Here is an 18,915-nt window from a genome sequence, read left to right as displayed (position 1 = left end):
CTGGACTGGCCTTGTTGTTTGAAAGGCATTTAGGCTGTGGTATATTCAGTTCAGTTCAAGCACCTTCGGGATACCCGCTGCCCTGTGCAGGGTATTGCACCAGGCTGGGGAGCTATTAGGAGAGGGAGTAGCAATGAGGGATGGAAAGAGAACAGGTAGGATTGCACAGGACATTGAAACAGTTGAATAGCTATTTATTCACCATGGGAGTTGGAAAATATAATTCAATAAAAACATATGTGTGTTATGAATTATCTATTAGCTCTCTCTTAGCTCTAAACGAGCCTTAATTACTTAGACTGTAATGATGGACCTGTGCCTATTAACCTTTCTCCTCTATCCTTTGATGCTGAGCCATTCCACTGGTCGTGTTTCTCCATTGCAACAAATGTGATAGTTAGCTGTGTCTACACAGGGATGAAAGGGGCATTACTAGAAGGGACTTTTTTTTTTTTTTTTCTTCCTTGTGCTCTTGTCAGATGCCTTTGGTACTTGATTTTGCCAAGTGTTACTTCCCCCAGCACTATCTCTGGCACATTGCAGTGGGTTCCAGTTTCTGCATAGTGAGTGTTTCCAGTTAGTCTTTCTACTAAGCCCTTTCCAGCAATCCGTAGAGGCAGTGGCTGCTCTCTCTTAGATTCACTCTCGTGTTCCAGCTACTTTCACAAATCATTTCCCTAGTTCAAAACGCTGTATGCCATGCCCTAATGCATTATACACTAGTGGATGCAGAGGCAAAAGCCTTTCTTCAGCATGCTAAAGTCAATAAAAGTGGCTTTGATATTTGATGTCTTCAAGCTTTACCCCCTCCTGTGGTGATATTGTGTCCCCCAATATATTGTGCACCCTAATAAACTTATCTGGGGTCAGAGAACAGAACAGCTACTAGGTAGACATAGAGGCCAGAAAATGGTGGCACACATGCCTTTAATCCTGTCACTTGGGAGGCAGAGATCCATTGGATCTCTGTGAGTTCAAGGCCACACTGCAAACAGCCAGGTGTGGTGACACTTACCTTTAATCCCAGGAAGTGATGGTAGGAAGCAGAAAGGTATATAAGGTGTAAGGTCTAGGAACTAGAGGCTTTTACACTTTTGGGCTTTTAGCAGCAGTTCAGTTGAGCTCCATTCGGATGAGGACTCAGAAGCTTTCAGTCTGAGGATTCGTGGAAACAGGATCAGATGAGGAGTTTTTGAGGTGAGCTCGGCTGTGGATTGTTCTGTTTCTCTGATCTTTCAGAATTCGCCTCAATAGCTGGCACCAGGTTTGTTTTTATTAATAAGACCTTTTAAGATTCATGTTACACCTCCCTTTTAGAACACTAACTAGCTCTATGAATGGGCTTAAGGGATATATATGTGATTGTGTCTGGCTTCTATCATATATTTTGTTACATTGGAAAAGCCATGTGCCTTACAGTTAGCTGTAAAATTGACCTTTATGATTCTTAACCTTAAGCTGGAGCTGCCTCATCCCTCATCCCTTACTTTGTTTTACTAGCAACCTTAAATGCCTGGTGGTAGAACAAAGAATGTAGTCTATTACCAAATGTAGCTAGGAACTGATTTTGGTATTGATAATGTACTAACTCCAATTCTTTATTATTCCGGCTGAAATTTTCGGTACTATGTCAAAGCAAAGTAGTAAGTGTGGTCATCCTTGTCTTGTTTCTGATTTTACAGGAAAACTTCAGTGTTTTAGCTGTTGAGTTTAAGTAATGCTAACAGTGGACTTTTCGTGTGTGACTGTTACTGTGTTGAGCTACATTCCTTTATGCCTTTTATTTTAGAATTTTTTATGTAGGGTTTTGGTTGTTTTCAAATGCTCTTTCTCCATCTATCCAAAGGATTGCATAGCTGTGCTCTTTGTCTTTTACGGCTGTGTTTCACACTTACTGATTTGCATATCTGAACTAGCCTGTTACCTTAGGGACAAGTCTCACTCAATGGTGGTAAATGTGTGGTTTATGTGTAGTTGAATTTGACGTGTAAACTTGTGTTGAAGATTTTTTAACCTATTTTTTTTTTTTTTTTGGTTTTTCGAGACAGGGTTTCTCTGTGTAGTTTTGCGCCTCTCCTGGAACTCACTTGGTAGCCCAGGCTGGCCTCGAACTCACAGAGATTCGCCTGGCTCTGCCTCCCGAGTGCTGGGATTAAAGGCGTGCGCCACCACCGCCCAGCTTTAACCTATTTTCATTGGACTGTTATTTCCTGTAATTTTCTTACAATGTCCAAAGATCTTTATTGAATAAATGAGCACATGTCTTTAAATTAAAGCTAATAATGGTTTCCGTTGTGTACTGAATCTCTTTATACTGTAGTCTTGATGCTTTTATTTACTTCTCACTTACCTTTTGCAAGTATCATCTTATATGACTAAATGCTGATATAAAGCCAAATATCTTAAAATATTAATGGAAGTTTCTTCCTGATTTGTTAAATCTAGGATTTCCTCTTGATTTAGCTTAGGATTAAAGTTAATTTCTCAGAGCCAGGGAAATGGCTCAGTAGGTAAGAACTCTTGCTGTGGAACATACAGTGAGCTGGGTTCAAATCCCTAGCACCTCTGTAAAAAACTGGGCATGGCCACACTTGTCTATAATCTCTTGTTGCAGGGTGGATCCCTGGAGCTCATGGACCAGTCAGTTTAGCTGTAACCAAATTCTGGGCTTCAAGTTCAGTCAGAGTCTATCTCAGAGGAATATGCCAGAGAACAATAGAGGAAGATACCTGACATCCTCCTCTGGGCTCTACACAGGCACATGTACACTTGCAGACAACATGTGTAACATACACACACACACACACACACACACACACACACACCACACACACACGAGAGAGAGAGAGAGAGAGAGAGAGAGAGAGAGAGAGAGAGAGAGTGTCTCTAAGCCTTCCGTGAGATAGCCCACGTACCAAAAGCCTCCTGCGCTCCACAATGAATAAGGACGGGTACTCAAGGTGGTTTTGCCTCTTTAAGCTCTTTCTGTTTCCATTACTAAAGCCATTAATGTTGACCTATAGAAAACCCATGCTGAATTTTTGTGTAATTCCTGTGAGTTTGAGCTTGTATCCAATTATTCCTGCTTTTCTAAATATACTACTTCTACTTCTACTCATAGCCTTCATGTATCCCCTCTGCCCCTCCCCCCCACTTTTTCCTTTTAAGTAGGAAGAATAAGCTCATGGCTATGCTCATTAGGAAAAAAATGGTGGTCAAGTTATATGTGAAATCCTTGAATTAGTTGAATATAAATATTAATCAATGTTCAGTTTCGAACTATTTATCAGTAAGGTCTATTTGTTGAGGGTAACCTATTTAGTACCTTTTAGTTGTAATGATTTTTCTGACTAAGAGGACAGATATGTTTGCTGGGAACTTTCACTCTAATAAACTGTGTTAAACATATATATCTTAATAGTTTTCGATTTATTGTGAAGTGTGTATATGTGTTTGTGTGTGTGTGTGTGTGTGTGTGTGTGTGTGTGTGTGTATACACCAACCATGATGCATGTGTGGAGGTCAGAGCACAAATTAGGGGAGTTGGTTCTTGCTTTGCACTCTGGGCTCTGAGGGTTGAACTTAGGTATTCAGGCCTGAATGGTAAGCTCTTTGACTGCCTCAGCCATCACACTGACCTTAAATTATTTTTATACGAATACCAAAGGTGTCAGGAAAGGAATAAATATAGGCTGGATAGGTAATATTTTCTTCTACCTATACAAAATAAAATAAATATAAACATCATCTTTTTGTTTGTTTAACAGTGGTTTTACTTTTGATGTATTCCACAGTGCATCTGTCATTTGAAAGATGCCTTGTGTCTCTGGGACCTGTTGCCACTGGAACTTTCTTGTTGTCTTTAGGAAAGGATGGAAGTGATTTGGTGGGATAAGAGGGAGCAAATAGACTCAGTAGTTCCACCCACTCCACAGTCTCCTGTATTTATTTTATATTCATTCTGTATCATCAAAGTTGAGAGAGACCAGCTCCCACTTTTCCCCCCAGAGTACTCTTCAGGAGAGAGAAGTGAGAAATACTTAGATAGAAATATAGAGGAGAGAGACAGTTAGAAACATAGGATAGCCTCAGGAGGGCCTGGGTCAAAACCCACCAGCCCCTTCTGTCTCTTCTAAAGGGCTTTTAAAGGAATGCTAGGGGTGGAGCAAAAGACCTCCCCCCAGCACAGCCAAGTGCAGACCATCCCAGACACCTGGTGACCATGCAGGTGGTCAAGCCATGCCCTATTGCAGCCCTGCTGTGTAAAGCAAGCTCAGATCTCACTAGGAAGCTTTTATGGGCTCCCACACAGAGTGATTTTTTTATTTCAAAGCTTTACTTAAAAGCCATTTTATTTTTGCCAAGTGAATCAAGCACCATCTTTGACTCTTCAGGACCTGCTCCTCTTGCTAGTTATAGGCATTTATCTCCACTATATTCATAGAGATCTGACTCCTGTCTTCATATTGGCACTGCCTCTTACGGATAATTGTGTATTCTGCAATGAACTGGTCAATAGAAACTACCCTTCCATAGGTTTACTGTTCCTGGAAGGAGGAGTGAGGTAGCTGAGACTCATCAACTTGGGAAATGATGTGAACCACTCAGTATAGTAACACTTTTTCGTAGGGACCGCCAGCCCATAAATATTGACACAGAAACACAGTGACTTATTATTAATTATAAAAGCTCAGCCTTAGCTTTGGCTTGTTCCTAACTAGTTCTTATAACTTAAGTTAACCAGTATTTTTTAATCTCTGTTCCTCCATGAGGTTTCTTACCTCGTCTCTGTACTGCCCATCCTGCTTCCTCCATGTTTGGCTGCTGTGTGCCTCCATTATCTCCTCTTCTTCACTCTACCTGGAAGTTCCACCTATCTTTTCTGCCTAGCTGTTGGCTGTACAGCTTTTTATTACACCAATCACAGCAATCCATCTTCACACAGTGTACAGATATCTCACAACAACTCAGCCAATCCTGGAGGGCAGTCAGAAAGGCCTGACTTCAGCTGTCACTAGTGTTAGTAATTTAGTTACAGAGCCTTAAGTAAATAGGAGGTGCATATGAAATAGATGTAAAGTCAGTTTAGCTAGTATATAATTACCTTGTTACTTTCCCTGACTTTAGTAGCCAGGTAATTTAGCTTCTTGGCAATGGTTTAAATCAGAAATTTTGCAGAATAGCAGCGTGTTTTCCTTACAGGTGTGTGCTGTGGGGTGTGGTCAGCCTACTGAGGAGTGGATGTGCTCTTCTTGGTGTCCTGTTTCTGAACTTGGAATGATTGAGTGGGCGTTTGACCTTGGCAGGTATACGCAGTTGCCATAACCACAACAGCAAGGTACTGTTGGCATGTAATATGTAGAGGTCACGAATACTGAATATCCTTCAATGTCTAGAGAAGCACTCAGCAAAGACCCAAATGTGAATCCTATCAAGCTTTATAATGCCAACTGTGATTCCTTCCATGCTTGCTTCATTCACTGTGGATTGAGTTCATATTTGCTGTTCTCTTCCTAAAGATTTGCTGGTTACTGGTGAAAATGTAAAGTTTGAGAGTTGTGGGACCTTACTTTTTGTAACAGTCCCATATTTAGTTAAAGAAATACATATGTTCTTTATACATACAAAATAATTATATTTATCTGTGTTACTTAGTAGTTTTTATACAGAATGAACTTTTCCCATTTTTAAGAAAATTTTCTCTGTGCTAGGTGATACAGTGCAGCTTGATAGTAGGTGGTTTTCTTGAGATTTCTTAGTAATTAAATAGTTGGTGAAACCCAGAATTAAAAAGATATTTTATTATAGACTTTATAAGTAAGATCCTAGAAGACTAGATGTCATACTTCATCTCTGCAGTATATTAGTAGGGAAGGAAGAGAGAGAAAGGATAATAGAATTTACACAGTAATATTTACTAAAAGGTAATAAAAATCTCCATTACATGGCATGAAGCAGGTCATTAGGGCTGGTGCAGAACTCTGCATGTTGATGCTCAGTATAAATACCACTTAACTTTCATTTGAAATAAGGATAATTTTGTGCTACTGATTTGACTAAAATTTAATGAGTATTCTACTCATTATCTGAAGAATATTACAAATAATGTGAGCTTTCTTAATAATTGCACATAAATATACTATAAGTAAAACCTTCCATCACAAACCTTGAAAAAGATCTCGAAGCAGCGGTTAATTTTGTGTGCATTTCAGCACTCCTCTAAGAAAAGTAAATTGTTATTTCTTTAGGAGAGAATATATTTCCATGAATTTCTGAGTAAATGCTTTTTTTTCTACATGAAATAAAGCCTTGGAAGAGAAAGCACACTAATCCATCTCATTTTACCATGTCTGGGAACTAAGTGATTCGGGCTGTGTGCAAGGCTTTGCTGGTGATTTACATACCAGCCATAGGCATGATGGCTCCTCTCTAAGAGCTTATTTCAATATAGATCTGAGGACTCTGTCTTTAAATTAGAAATTAATATTTGTGCTAGTTTGGGCTCTTTCATATTTTAAGTGGCGTAGAACCCAACTCAAACTTGCCACAGCCAGAAAGAGAATTTATTAACTCATACAACTAAGACTTCTGCCTGGCTTTAGTCATGGCAGTGGGAACTTGGTGTGTTCACGCTTGTCTTCTTGTTTTCTTATCATGTTCTTGGTTAGGGTCAGGGTGGCAACCTTTGTAGTTTCACATTCCCAGTCAAGCGCTGCATGTCAGGAAAAGAGGAAACCTGCGAAGTCTCCTTGGCTCTGGGTGGGAAACCCCTGTTTTTGCCTGATGAAGTATTTTATCCCTTTTCCCCAAATGGGGATTATCCTGAATTATTTTTGCTATCCAAAGTGTGTGTGTGTATATGTGTGTGTGTGTGTGTGTGTGTGTGTGTGTGTGTGTGTGTGTTTTCTCTTGCCTTCTTACATATGTGTGCATGACTCCCACCTCTGTGTGTTGGAGATTGATACCAGGATTTCACATATGCTAAGCAAGTGTTCTACCACTGAGCTATAACCCCAATTTTCAGTTTTCTTCTCATTAGTTTTTATGAGTTTCAAATTAAAATTCAATATAAATCATATTCCTTGTTCAAAAAAGATTCATAACACAGTGTTTAAATGTCATTATCTCATCCCTATTGTTTTTGTAAATATTCACTATTAAATAGTTAGTTTGAGGAATAGACGGTGGTCTTATGATTGTACTAGCAAATATGGTTTGACGGGCTTGATCAAAAATGAAGTTCATTAACCTTTTAGGAAGGTTACAAGACAGTACATCATGCTTGCATAATAATAAAATAGTGAAGTCTTGTCAGGATGGCTTTCCAGTATGCCATTTATCCATGTTTGGGTGCTCCCCCCTGTAGTGGGTAGCCATTCCAGCTTTGATCTGGAAGTTCCAACCCCCATTGAGGCTTCAGTAACTGTCACGCCTACAAGGCAGGGCCAAGGGAGGACTCTGAAGATCTGAGATCTGGATGGGCCAGCTCTCTCCGTTCCTGGACCCTGGATGGTGGAGGTTGACCGAACAGAGCTCCGAACAACACCTCTGGACTGCAATACACCTTCCCCAGACCCTGCGACCTACCTATCCCTTCATTTGTAAGTTACGCCACTAATAAATTTTCCTTTTAACTACGTGGAGTGGCCTTAATAATTTCACCAATACCTCCTACCCTTTGATTGACATGAGTTTCCTTAGGGAATTGAGTCTAATGTCTACTTTTCAGTGTAGGTGCATCTTATCAGTGCTGATTACTGCTTAACCAATTCATAATCTTGATGTGGAAACCTATATCAGATGTTTAGTTTGTATATTATATACTCTCTGAGTTGCTATTTACTGGAAGATCTAAACCAGAAGTAATTTTTAAAAGAATTTATCATATAAAATAATATCCTAGGAGGCCGAAGAGATGGCTCAGTGGTTAAGAACATTGGCTACTCTTGCAGAGGACCAGGGTTCAATTCTCAGCACTCATACAGTAGCTCAGAACTGTCTCTAACTTTTTGTGGTGGTTTGAAAGAAAATGCCCCCCCCCAGATGAGTGGTACTATTAGGAAGTATGGCTTCATTGGAGGAAGGATGTCATTGTGGAGGCGGGCTTTGAGGTCTTATATATGCTCAAGATACCGCCCAGTATCTCAGACCACTTCCTATTGCCTATTAGTTAAGATGCAAGAACTTTCAGCTTCTTTTCTAACACAATGTCTGCTGAGTGCTGCCTTTCTTCCCACCACAACGATAATGAACTAGACCTCTGAAACTGTCAGTGAACCACCACAATTAAATGTTTTCCTTTGTAAGATTTACTGTGGTCATGGTGTCTCTTCACAGGAATAGAAATCCTAACTAAGGCACTCCTTTTCCAGAGGATCTGTTACCCTCTTCTGACCTCTGAGGGGGACCAGGCACATACTTGGCAACCAGACTTACCTAAAGGCAAAACATACATGCAATAAAAATAAAGATATAATATTAAAAATAATGTACTATAAGTCAAATGTAGTGACACATTTCATGTAATCCCATAGTGTAGTAGGCTGAGGCCAGGAGATGACGAATTCAAACAAACAAGTAGCATACTAATGCATATAAAAGCTACTTTCAGGTGTGTTACTTTTGTTTATGCTGTATTTGTTTAATTATATAAAGATGTGCTGCCTTTGTTTCACCCTTGCCTGCCTAAGGCACCTGATTGATCTAATAAAAAACTGAACAGCCAGTAGCATTCAAAACTTAAAAAAAAAAGCTCTTTCCTGGTGGTTGAATATGATACAGTTACCAATATTCACCCAATGGCCATGTATGTCTACTGCAGTGTTTTCCATTATAACATGTATGTGACAGCAGTTATCCTATACTGTCTCGTCCATTAGACACGTGTTTGTGTTGGCTACATAGAATTTCTGCATCAAAGGGGAAGCACATTTAAAAGTATTGTAAGTTTACAGGGCTGTCTCTCCGAGGTAGAGCTTCATCAATAGCACAACATCTTCCCCTGCACTTCGCTACTTGTTTTATCTACATTGTCTTCCTGTCGGTTCTGAACTTTTTATTAATTGGGGGAATACACCATGGTAATTTTGATGATTTTACATTAGAATCAGAGTTGTTGGGATTGATTTAAAAATCACTGCTTTATAAGAAAAAAAAATAAAAATAAAAACCACTGGGTTTGTTAGTGCTCATAGATACTGGGATCAAAATCGAACTCCAGGGTTCTAAGTTACTAAAATGGTAAGATTTTTCATTTCTCCCTCTCCTCCTCCTCTTCTTCTGTTTTTTCCACATATAAATACTTGAAATTACTTTAATAGTATACTTTGCAGTAAGTCAAATTATTTCTGCTCAATTTTATTCAACAGAAGATTTTGAAATAGACAATTTACTTGTAATTGTGAATGCAGGTTTTTGGGTTTTTTTTTTTTTTTTTTTTTTGTAAATATTGCTAAATGCTGGGTAAAAAAACAACACTTAAAGTTATCTTTAACATACCAGAATAGTTGAAATAGAAAAGTTGCTCCAGTGATTTTTAGTGCATTTGAGTTTTCAGATGTTTATCAACTTGAAGCATAGTAAGAATTGTTCAACCATTACTTGGCAACCTGCAAAAATTTTGCTGTATAAGCTAAAGGACATTTTACATTAAGAGATAACTCATGCAGGAATTCTTAGGACAATTTAAATTATGATGAATGAACATTTCTGGTCCGAAATATTGTGATTTATCTGCCCTTCCTCTGGAGTGCCCCTCTACTTCTGGTCTTGTTACATGGCCATTCCCTTTGTTGGTTATATGTGTTGTACATTTTTCCAACTGCTATGTGTGAACCCAAACAATATGTCAGCATTGTTTGTTATACTCTTCAAATATTTTCTTTTTAAGTGCAAATCTATTTGTATACTTACAAATTTTGAAAACATTTTTTGTGAATAAAGCTTTAAAAAGTAAAGAATGTTTTTACTGTACCTTATGGGAATCAAATTATTTTGAAAATGGATTTCTTTTTCCCTTCAGATGGAATAAATTCCCATTCCTAACTCGTGTGTAATGAGAGGGTAGTCTGTACATTTCCACATGACTATTCCTGCTCAGTTTTCCATTTAAAACATTGGTAATCAGCAATAAATGTAGTTACTAAGTGTTTTGCTTTTCATAAACTGCTCTAAATCCATCAAATTAAATATACTTATTAGAAATAACAAGTATTAGAACTTTTTGATTGACAAAAATAACTTTAGCTGAGCTAGATGTGTTAATGCATTCCTTCTGTCTCGTCCTTTGAAGCTGACCTCTGACTGCTCATTGCATTTGAAGCTTTTGTTAGTCCAAAGGACATTACACACATTTGCTTCTCACTCTATTTTCTTCTACTGCAAAGTGAGCTTGGATGCCTACCAAATGTAAATGTGCCTATTTGCTTATGATGTCACTGGGGAGCAAAAGTATGCCTCACACATGCTTGGTCAGCACTCTGTCGCTTAACCCTGCCCCTGACTCTTGAAAAGACTTAAATGTTGAAGTTAGCTGATCTTTGCTGTGTAATACTGTATGGAAAATTGATATCATTCTACTTGTTAATCTTCATCAATTAAACACTATTTCTTACATTTTATATTGCTTTAGTAAATAAATTGTTACATAAAAGAGCTCATATACTTGTTAATTTTGTTTATGGAGAATTTCTTTTTATACTCCGAGGGTAATTACTGATCATTTACCATCTGTTTCTATTAATCAGTCTTTTTATTCTCCCCAGTCAGTGATATTATACTACATTTTATGTGAGATCATTTCTTCCTCTTCGCTTATGATGATTTTGACATGTAGGAAATGTGCCACAAATTCTATGATCTTCTGGTAGTTATATTCTTGGCATAATATGAGCCTGGGTTCCAGTTCTTATAAAGTTTTTCGGGTGGTTAGTGAAATTAGTCATCCCTCTTAGTTGTTTTTATAAAAAAACTCTTGTTTTTATTTAATATTTCATAGTAGCTTGTGCTGTTCTTTTCTAAGAACATAAGCTTTTATATTTTTAAAAATTCTAACAAAAAAACAGAGAAAACTGTTTACTGAATTCTGAATGTGTTCATGAATTATAGGAATGATCACATGTAATTATTAAATTGTTAATTGTTTAATGACCATACTGAATAGGTAAAGAAGCTCAAGCTAAAATGAGTGTGTTCTACACATGTGGCTTGTATTTCATTTCATATGTAACAGGGAACATGGAAAACCGACTTTGATGGGGGCTTTTGTGCCTGTCCATAGGGTTGGTTCGATACTCATTACATTATCTTTCCTGATGTTAACACATCAAAATTCTGAGTTAAACGTTCTAAATCTTCTTAAATATATAGCTAAATTTGTACACAGAAAGATGATAGGATGGTTTTAAAAGGAAGAAGTAGGTCAACAGGGTAGTTTGTTTCTTCTGAAACCATTCCTGTCCCAGACATTTTCTCATGCTAATGACTTAGTGTGGAAGACATTGGAGTTTTGGACTAGGAAAGCAGTTGAGTGCTGTAAGCAGAATTTAGACTGTTCTATTATGAGCCTGGAAGATAGTGCTGTTGAGAGTAATGCAGAGTGGAAACCTGCAGATAGGAATAAAGGCTCCATTATCAACTGGGCTTAAAGCTATTCATGTAATATTTTGGCAAATAATCTGGTCACATTCCACCCCTTGCCTGAGGTTAATTTCTTAGGTGGGGGAAGTTGCAAGACAGCATACATTTGGGTCTATGGCATCATTATTACTGATTACTCTTGTATAGATCTACAATGAAAAAGTAACTAATATACTTAGTGGCTTTGCTTTTAGTGGTTGTGTAGGGGCAGAAGGCAAGACTTAGATATATTAAAGAAATTGCCAAGATATCCTGTTAAATCACCAATATCTTGCATCTACTCCTATTCCACAGAATAAAAGAGTAGTTTGATCTGAACCCCTAGGGCAAAGATTTTTTAAAATAAGTAAATGAAGCCAAGATTCTCTAAATCAACATGATCAAAGTTCACATGAACTCACAGAGACCCAGGCAGCATGCACAGCATACCAGGCCCTTTACATATATATTATGCCTTTCAGTTTAGTATTTTTATGGAATTCCTGAGTGTGAGAATGAGTGTGTCTCTGTTTCTTATGCCTTCTCTAGGGCTCTTTCCCTTTTGTTTGTTTTGTCAAATTCCAATGTGATAGTTTTTGATTTATCTTGTTTTATTTTACTTAAAAAAGAAGCTTTAAAAATTAGCAACAAAATGTCATAAAGGACCTTTATTGAAAATAGATTAATAGTTTAAAATAGTAATAGTAAAGCTAATATTATTTGCATATATTATTGTTAATAATATATTAATTATTAATATTTGACATAATAAATATTAATAATTGAAAAGAGATTTCACAAATTGAAAGACAGAGTTGAAGTAGTTGGTCACATACAGAAGGAAAATAAGAATGAAACATTTGGAGAAAGATTGAGAACAGGTAAGACTTGCTATGGATATGTTTCACTGGAGGATGGGAAATAATTGGGTTAAGATAACTAAGATTCATTCAGAACCTGAAAGGGATACATCTTAAGCTTTGGGAAGCACAGTTCACCTAGGCACTGTTTTGAAAACTTAGATGAAAAAAGGAAGGTCTTCAGTGTTTGCAGAGAGAAGACAAACAAGGCTCAGAACATTGAGACAGAACAGTGAGTCACCTGAAAGCACCCTGTTCCCAGTAGAAGTCCAAAGCCAGCATGTTAATGGAGTCAGAGCAACTGTCTATCAGAAGCTGTGTTCTGCTTCCTGCCATGAGCATGAACCTGTCTTCTCATAAGTCAGCACATTATGGAACAGGCTAGCACTACACACTTTCCACCTTGGTTCAGAGGGACTGAAGAAGACACAGAGGGTCTCTGGGTGGTTCTGTCCTCCTGTGTAGAGTCACTTGTAATAAAGACAGAAGTGCCATAAGGTGAATCTAATGATCCAGGGGTAGCATGACTGTGTTCTGAGTGTTTACTTTCCAGTGATGTTCCCGGGAGAGAGAGACTATGCTTTGTCATTTGTACTGAAATGATTTGTATTCTTTTTGTTTGAAGCACTCTTCAGAGCCTGTGCTGATGGAGGTGCCAACCGCTTATATGACCTCACCGAAGGGGAGAGAGAAAGGTATGCTCTGCAAGTCAGTGTCTGCTCGCCCCTCACTTCTGCTGCCCTTAGTTGTAATTTTTTTATGGCAACTGTTTATTTTCCTTCATATTCATCATAGGAAATTGCCTCTATGAGAAAGGCTGAGCTGTGTAACCATGATGTATTATTTCTTTTGTTGAATGAGATTTCATAGAATTAGGATCATCTCTATTCTTCTCTTTAAAATCCTATTCTGTTACTTTAAAGCCTCATCAAGTCACATTACCAAATATTGAAATTTGTGAGGACTTTGAAGATTGGCTAAAATAAAACTTCAACTGGCTATTTATGTTGGTATTAAAACACTTTAAATGAATACAGACTGGACTCCTAGAAAAGAAATATGTAGTCTGCTGTGAAGATGTGAGGTTTAATATTAGTGTTGAATAAATCTAAGTGGGACTTGCTCTTTCTTAATTACTTCTGAGTTACATACCTACATGTTTAGAGAGAGTTTATTTAATGATTTGCTTTCTGCATTGGGTTGTTTTCCTGATTCTTGTCTGGTGAGATATTTTTCAATGAGAGAATATGTTTGATAGAAAGAGATTTTCAAATTAGTTCAGTTGTGAATATGTTTGTGGCTCAACTCATTTGGAAACATGAGATTTCGTGGAATAGATGTGAGTACGCTATCTGTGAAATGTGGTTCAGTCATTCTCATATGTGTCAGTAGCTGCATTGAAATGGTTGGCATTTGAGAAATCGCCTACTCTCTTCCAAAACAAAAATAAAAATATTATAGCATAACAGGCCCTGTGTGGGCATTAAACATATGTGGTTTGAAATCATGTATTTCTCTTTATGACATCAGAATGTTTAACTTCAGCTTTCTGATACCAGAGCTGCTGTGGAGAGCAGCTGCTTGCTTTCCATGGAGAAGCTGTGTTTTTTGTTTTTGTTTTTGTTGTTGTTATTGTTTTGGTATCAGATGCTGTTTGCTAATGTGTGGAGATGGGATGGGATGCAGTTATCAAAAAGACAATGATCATGACAGCCCAGAACGGTTACATCTCATTCACTCACTGGCTGCACGACTTCACAACTTCCTCTAACAGTATACTCTAATACCTGACATGGACAGTGTGTGAAAACCCTTCCAGGTTGTTCTAGAAAGTGCCTCAGCATGTAGTTCCCAGTAGGGCATGGGGGCTCATGTTATAAACTGGGTACTGTTTATCCCATGCCTGTAGCCTGGTAGCTATCAAGTAGTCAGCAGTTAAACATTGTTTCTCTAATGGTAGACACAGCTCAGGAACAGAATAAAAAGCAGAACTTGGGAAGTTATGAACCCACCACTTTCCACCTCTCCCTTAGTTATGAGAACCATCTAGAATGCTTATGAAGACTTACAAATGTCTGTCTTGGTTATTTTCTTTGACTTAGCCAGGCAGTGGTAACAAAGTTAATAGAACACTTTTATTCATATTTAAAAGCAGAAGCTTAGTAGCATTTAGAAAGAAGAACCATTATTTTGCCTTTATTTTAATTATTTCAAATAAATCAAGTATTCTTCATCCTACTTATAAATATTCTTTTGTTTGTTTTGTTTTGTTTTTTGAGACAGGGTCTCTTTAATATCACACTGTATGTCCTGGAACTCACGATATAGACCAGGCTGGCCTTGAACTCACAGATATCCACCTCCTATGTGCTAGAACAAAGGTGTTATTATGCCCAGCTATATTTACAAATAATCTTATAGAAGACATTCCAAAGTGTACATAATTTATCTTACAACTGTTTGTCTACACATGAAGTTGTTTATTGAAGCAATGTAGTTAATTCTCATTGATTTTGGGGGCCTAATGATGTTTGTAATGATTCTTGCTCTATTGCCTTGGGACATGGCTGGCCTAGGGAAGGGTAGAGCCCCTAGCAGTGATCAGTGAAACTAACTGTCTTGCATGGGAATTAAATCCTTGGAATAAATCTCATTACTTCCAAGCCCTAACGAGTAAAACTAATTGGATACAGGTGACTGCATGTAATTCCTCTTAATTGTATTTTTAAACAAAAAACTTGCACAATGAAAACCAAACCAAAATAACAACAACAACAACAACAAAGCAAGCAAACAAACAAACAAAGACTCTTGAGTTTTAAAAAGCCAAATTGCAGTTTATGGGCTTGGGCCCCCTTGGAGCAAGGGAATGGGGAGCCTCTGAACAAGATTGAATCCACTTAGGCCTTGGCTAGGCCTGGCGGCTGTGCCTGCTCCTCCACAGACCCACAGAGAGAGAAGACTGAGGGTGGCAGGAGAGGTAGGGCAGAACCCTCTGGGAGACTCAGGAGGATGCAGTGCTGTATGACCTCAGGAGACAGCGCCCTAGCTAGGAACTGGGCTGTGGCCATGCATAGGGGAGACAGCAGATTATGAGAGAAGCTGAAGGAGATATAGTCTGAGCACCAAGGGAAGACATTCTGCACAGTAGTGGCATGGAGTCTTGGGTTTGATGCCTCTAGATGCCCTGAGGACGAAGACTGAAAAGTAGCTGTTGGCTTTAGCTGTTTTCAGATAGTAGAGGTACAATGACTAGGTATTGTGGAGCACAGAAAGTACACGGCTAGGCACTAGAAATACACATTGTAAGAAAGGAGTTGTATCTAATCTTCTTTCACACTACCTAATTTTAGAACATTGGGCTAATGCTCTGAAACCTTGAAAGGTAAATGTTGAATCTCAGACAGGATGTGGCTCTGTGTAGCCTTTCTTAGCGTGGACACATTGTCTAGCGCATGCTGGTATTCAACTGGAACTCTTCCCACTCGGGGTAGCTCCAGTTGTGTGCAAGTACCTTCCCCTTCCACACAACCTTTATCACTTTCTGTTGTCATCCGAGCAGTAAACATGAACTCACTTCAACACACTGCTGAGCCGAGAGTATAGAGCTGTTGAGTGTGGACACACACTATAGTGCAGGCCTCTGAGCTTGTGTCTTGTTCCACTGCCATGTCATTGTGACCACTGTCTTGAGCTCCTAACCTCTGACGTTTTCAACTCTGGAAGCTTCCATCCCCTACTCTGTCAGTGTATTTCAGATGCTTTATGTATGTATAGCCTTGCAGTTTCTGTAGTTGTGTGTATGACTTACTCCACTTAGCAAATACCTCAAGTCCAAGCCATGTTACTTCAGTATTTATCAGCCTTTGCTTCAATCCTAAAAGCAGTTTACCTCCAATTATCAGGTTTTGTTTTGATGAACAGTAAAAAACATACAAATTTTCTATCGTGAAAGCAAAGACTGATAATCAGTATGATAGTGGGTAGGAAGAAAAAAATTAAAAGTATCTGTACTTATTTCTTCCTAAGAAGCAAAGAGCCTCATTAAGTCTGCATATTGATTCTCCCCTTTGAGACAATAGAGAATATTATTCACTCGCCTGCAGTTACTTGTTCAGGTGAGTGTAAGCTTGATACACAAAGCTCCTTTTCTTTGAAAGTTGCCCAGTAATATTAAATAATGATTTTTCTTATTAATAAAATTTATTCATTATTTTTACACCCCAAAGGCAGTTCCCCCTCCTTCCTCCTCTCCCACTCTCCCAAATCACTCTTCCTCTGTTTCTGTTCAGAAAGGGGCAGGCCTCCCCTGGGTGTCAACAAACCATGGCATATCAAGTTGAGGTAGGCCTAAACTCCTCTTCTTGCATTTAGGATGGGCGAGGCAACCAGTATAAGGAATAGGTTCCTGGAAGTGAGCCAAAGCATTAGGGACAGGTCCTGCTCCCTCCATTAGGAGTCCCACAAGTAGATAACGCTACACAACTTCCACACATATATAGAGGGCCTAGGTAGGTCTCTTGCAGACTCCCTAGCTGTTGGGTCCAGAGTCTGTGAGCTCCTATGAGCCCAGGTTAGTTGTTTCTGTGGGTTCCTTTGTGATGACTTTGACCCCCACCCCCTGGCTTGTACAAGCTTTCTTCCCTCTCTCCAAGAGGATTCCTCAAGCTTGACCCAATGTTTGGCTGTGGATCTCTACATCTTTTTCCATCAATCACTGGAGGAAGGCTCTCTGATGACAATTGGGTAGTTACCAATCTGATTACAGAGATGGCCAGTTTAAGCTACCTGTCCATTATTACTAGGAGTCTTAGGGTCATCCTTACAGAATTGTGGGAGTTTCCCTTGCACCAGGTTTCTACCTGACCCCAAAATGCACCCCCATCAGGATGTCTCTTTCAGTGCTCTCCCTCTTTATCCAAAAGAACCAACTCTTTGATGGATTCTACTTATTGTTAAGTTAATTTATGAAATGAATTTCTTCCCTAATCCTTACTAGTTAATACTTGGTGGTTTGGAAGATTCTTGATTTTCTTTGACACTGAAAGGAACCTATAGATTCAATGAAATCCTTATCAAAATATCAATGGCTTACAACACAAAGCTAGTAAAATCATTCCTAACACTTATATGAAAATATAGAGGCAATCAATAGCTAAAGCTACCCAGGGCAAAAAGGGCAGTAACAGACATAGCAGAATAACCAATTTCAAATTGTACTACAGAGCCACAGTAGCAAATCAACTTAGTGTGTTGATATGACAACAGACATATAGACCAGTGTAATAAAATAGTAGATGCTGATATAAACTCACAATAGTCACCACCTAACTTCTTGAAAAATTGTTAAAACATAATTTAAATAATTTATTTACTTACTTATTTAGTGTATGTGTGCATACTTGTGTGGGTCTCAGCATGAGGGTGGAAGTCAAAGCATAATTTTTGTGAGTTAGTTATCTCTTTTTTCCATGTGAGTTCCAGGAATTGAAATCAAGTCTTTAGGTTTGGTGATTTTATATATATGTATATATATATAAAACACACACACACAATAAGAAAAAAGTTGATGGGAGCAGCAGTGGTTCTCAAGTCAGAAACCCTTTGGCAAACCTCTATCTCCAAATATATTTACATTATGATTCATAACAGTAGGAAAATTACAGTTATGAAGTAGCAACTAAAATAATTTTATGGTTGGGGGTCACTACATGAGGAACTGTATTAAACAATTGCAGCATTAGGAAGGTTGAGAACCACTGTGCTAGAGCGATTGCTCAATGGTTAAGAACACTTGCTGTTCTTGAAGAGGGCTCAGATTTGTTTCCCTGCATCTGTATCAAGTGGCTCACAACACTCTGTATCTCCAGTTTCAAGTGATCCAGTGCTCTCTTGTGGCATCTGTGGGCACGAGGCACACAGGGTACACACATAACCATATGCAATCACACATATACATAAAAGTAAACTAATAGAAGAAAGAAGTTGGGATTCATTGCAGAGAGAAAGGGAAGCAGATAGAGAAGGGAGTGGGTAGGAAGACGGTGAGTTGGGTGGGAGGGGGAGAATTGAGATGAATTACAATGACAGGTTTGTTTGAAGATGCTATGATTTAACCCATGTTTGTGTGCTAGACTTCCATACTGAAAAATAAATGTATTATGTTGTAGAATTATATGAAGAGAAAATATTCAGTATAATAAATTATGAGACATAAAGAGAACATTGTAGTTCAGTGGGGTGTGTATATGGGTACATATTTGTGTGTGCCTGTGTGTGGCTGGGGGTTGAGGAAGACTACCCTTTGTCTCATTGGTAAAAGCTAAACTCCTTGAGCCAAGGTTGTCTTTCCAGATATTTCTAATTCATTCTTTGATTTGTAAACAAACAGAGCTGTCTTAAGTATGTCATGCACTTCTTCTCTCTGATTTTGCTTGGG

General features: G+C 38.4%; 1 protein-coding gene across 3 annotated transcripts in view; it reads left to right on the top strand.

Annotated features, from left to right (window-relative positions):
- Positions 1-18,915, top strand: part of Tpk1 (thiamin pyrophosphokinase 1) — a 321,220-nt gene that overhangs the window by 85,274 nt on the left and 217,031 nt on the right. For all 3 annotated transcript variants that reach the window (XM_059257666.1, XM_059257664.1, XM_059257665.1), the window contains one exon: positions 13,102-13,171. In XM_059257666.1, the coding sequence (XP_059113649.1) occupies positions 13,102-13,171 (70 nt within the window). The remainder of the gene's footprint in view (positions 1-13,101; positions 13,172-18,915) is intronic.

The sequence above is a fragment of the Peromyscus eremicus genome, chromosome 3 (assembly GCF_949786415.1).
Source record: "Peromyscus eremicus chromosome 3, PerEre_H2_v1, whole genome shotgun sequence".
Classification (NCBI taxonomy): domain Eukaryota; kingdom Metazoa; phylum Chordata; class Mammalia; order Rodentia; family Cricetidae; genus Peromyscus; species Peromyscus eremicus.
The sequence above is the reverse complement of the archived record's forward strand: the minus strand, read 5'-3'. Positions and strand labels throughout refer to the sequence as shown.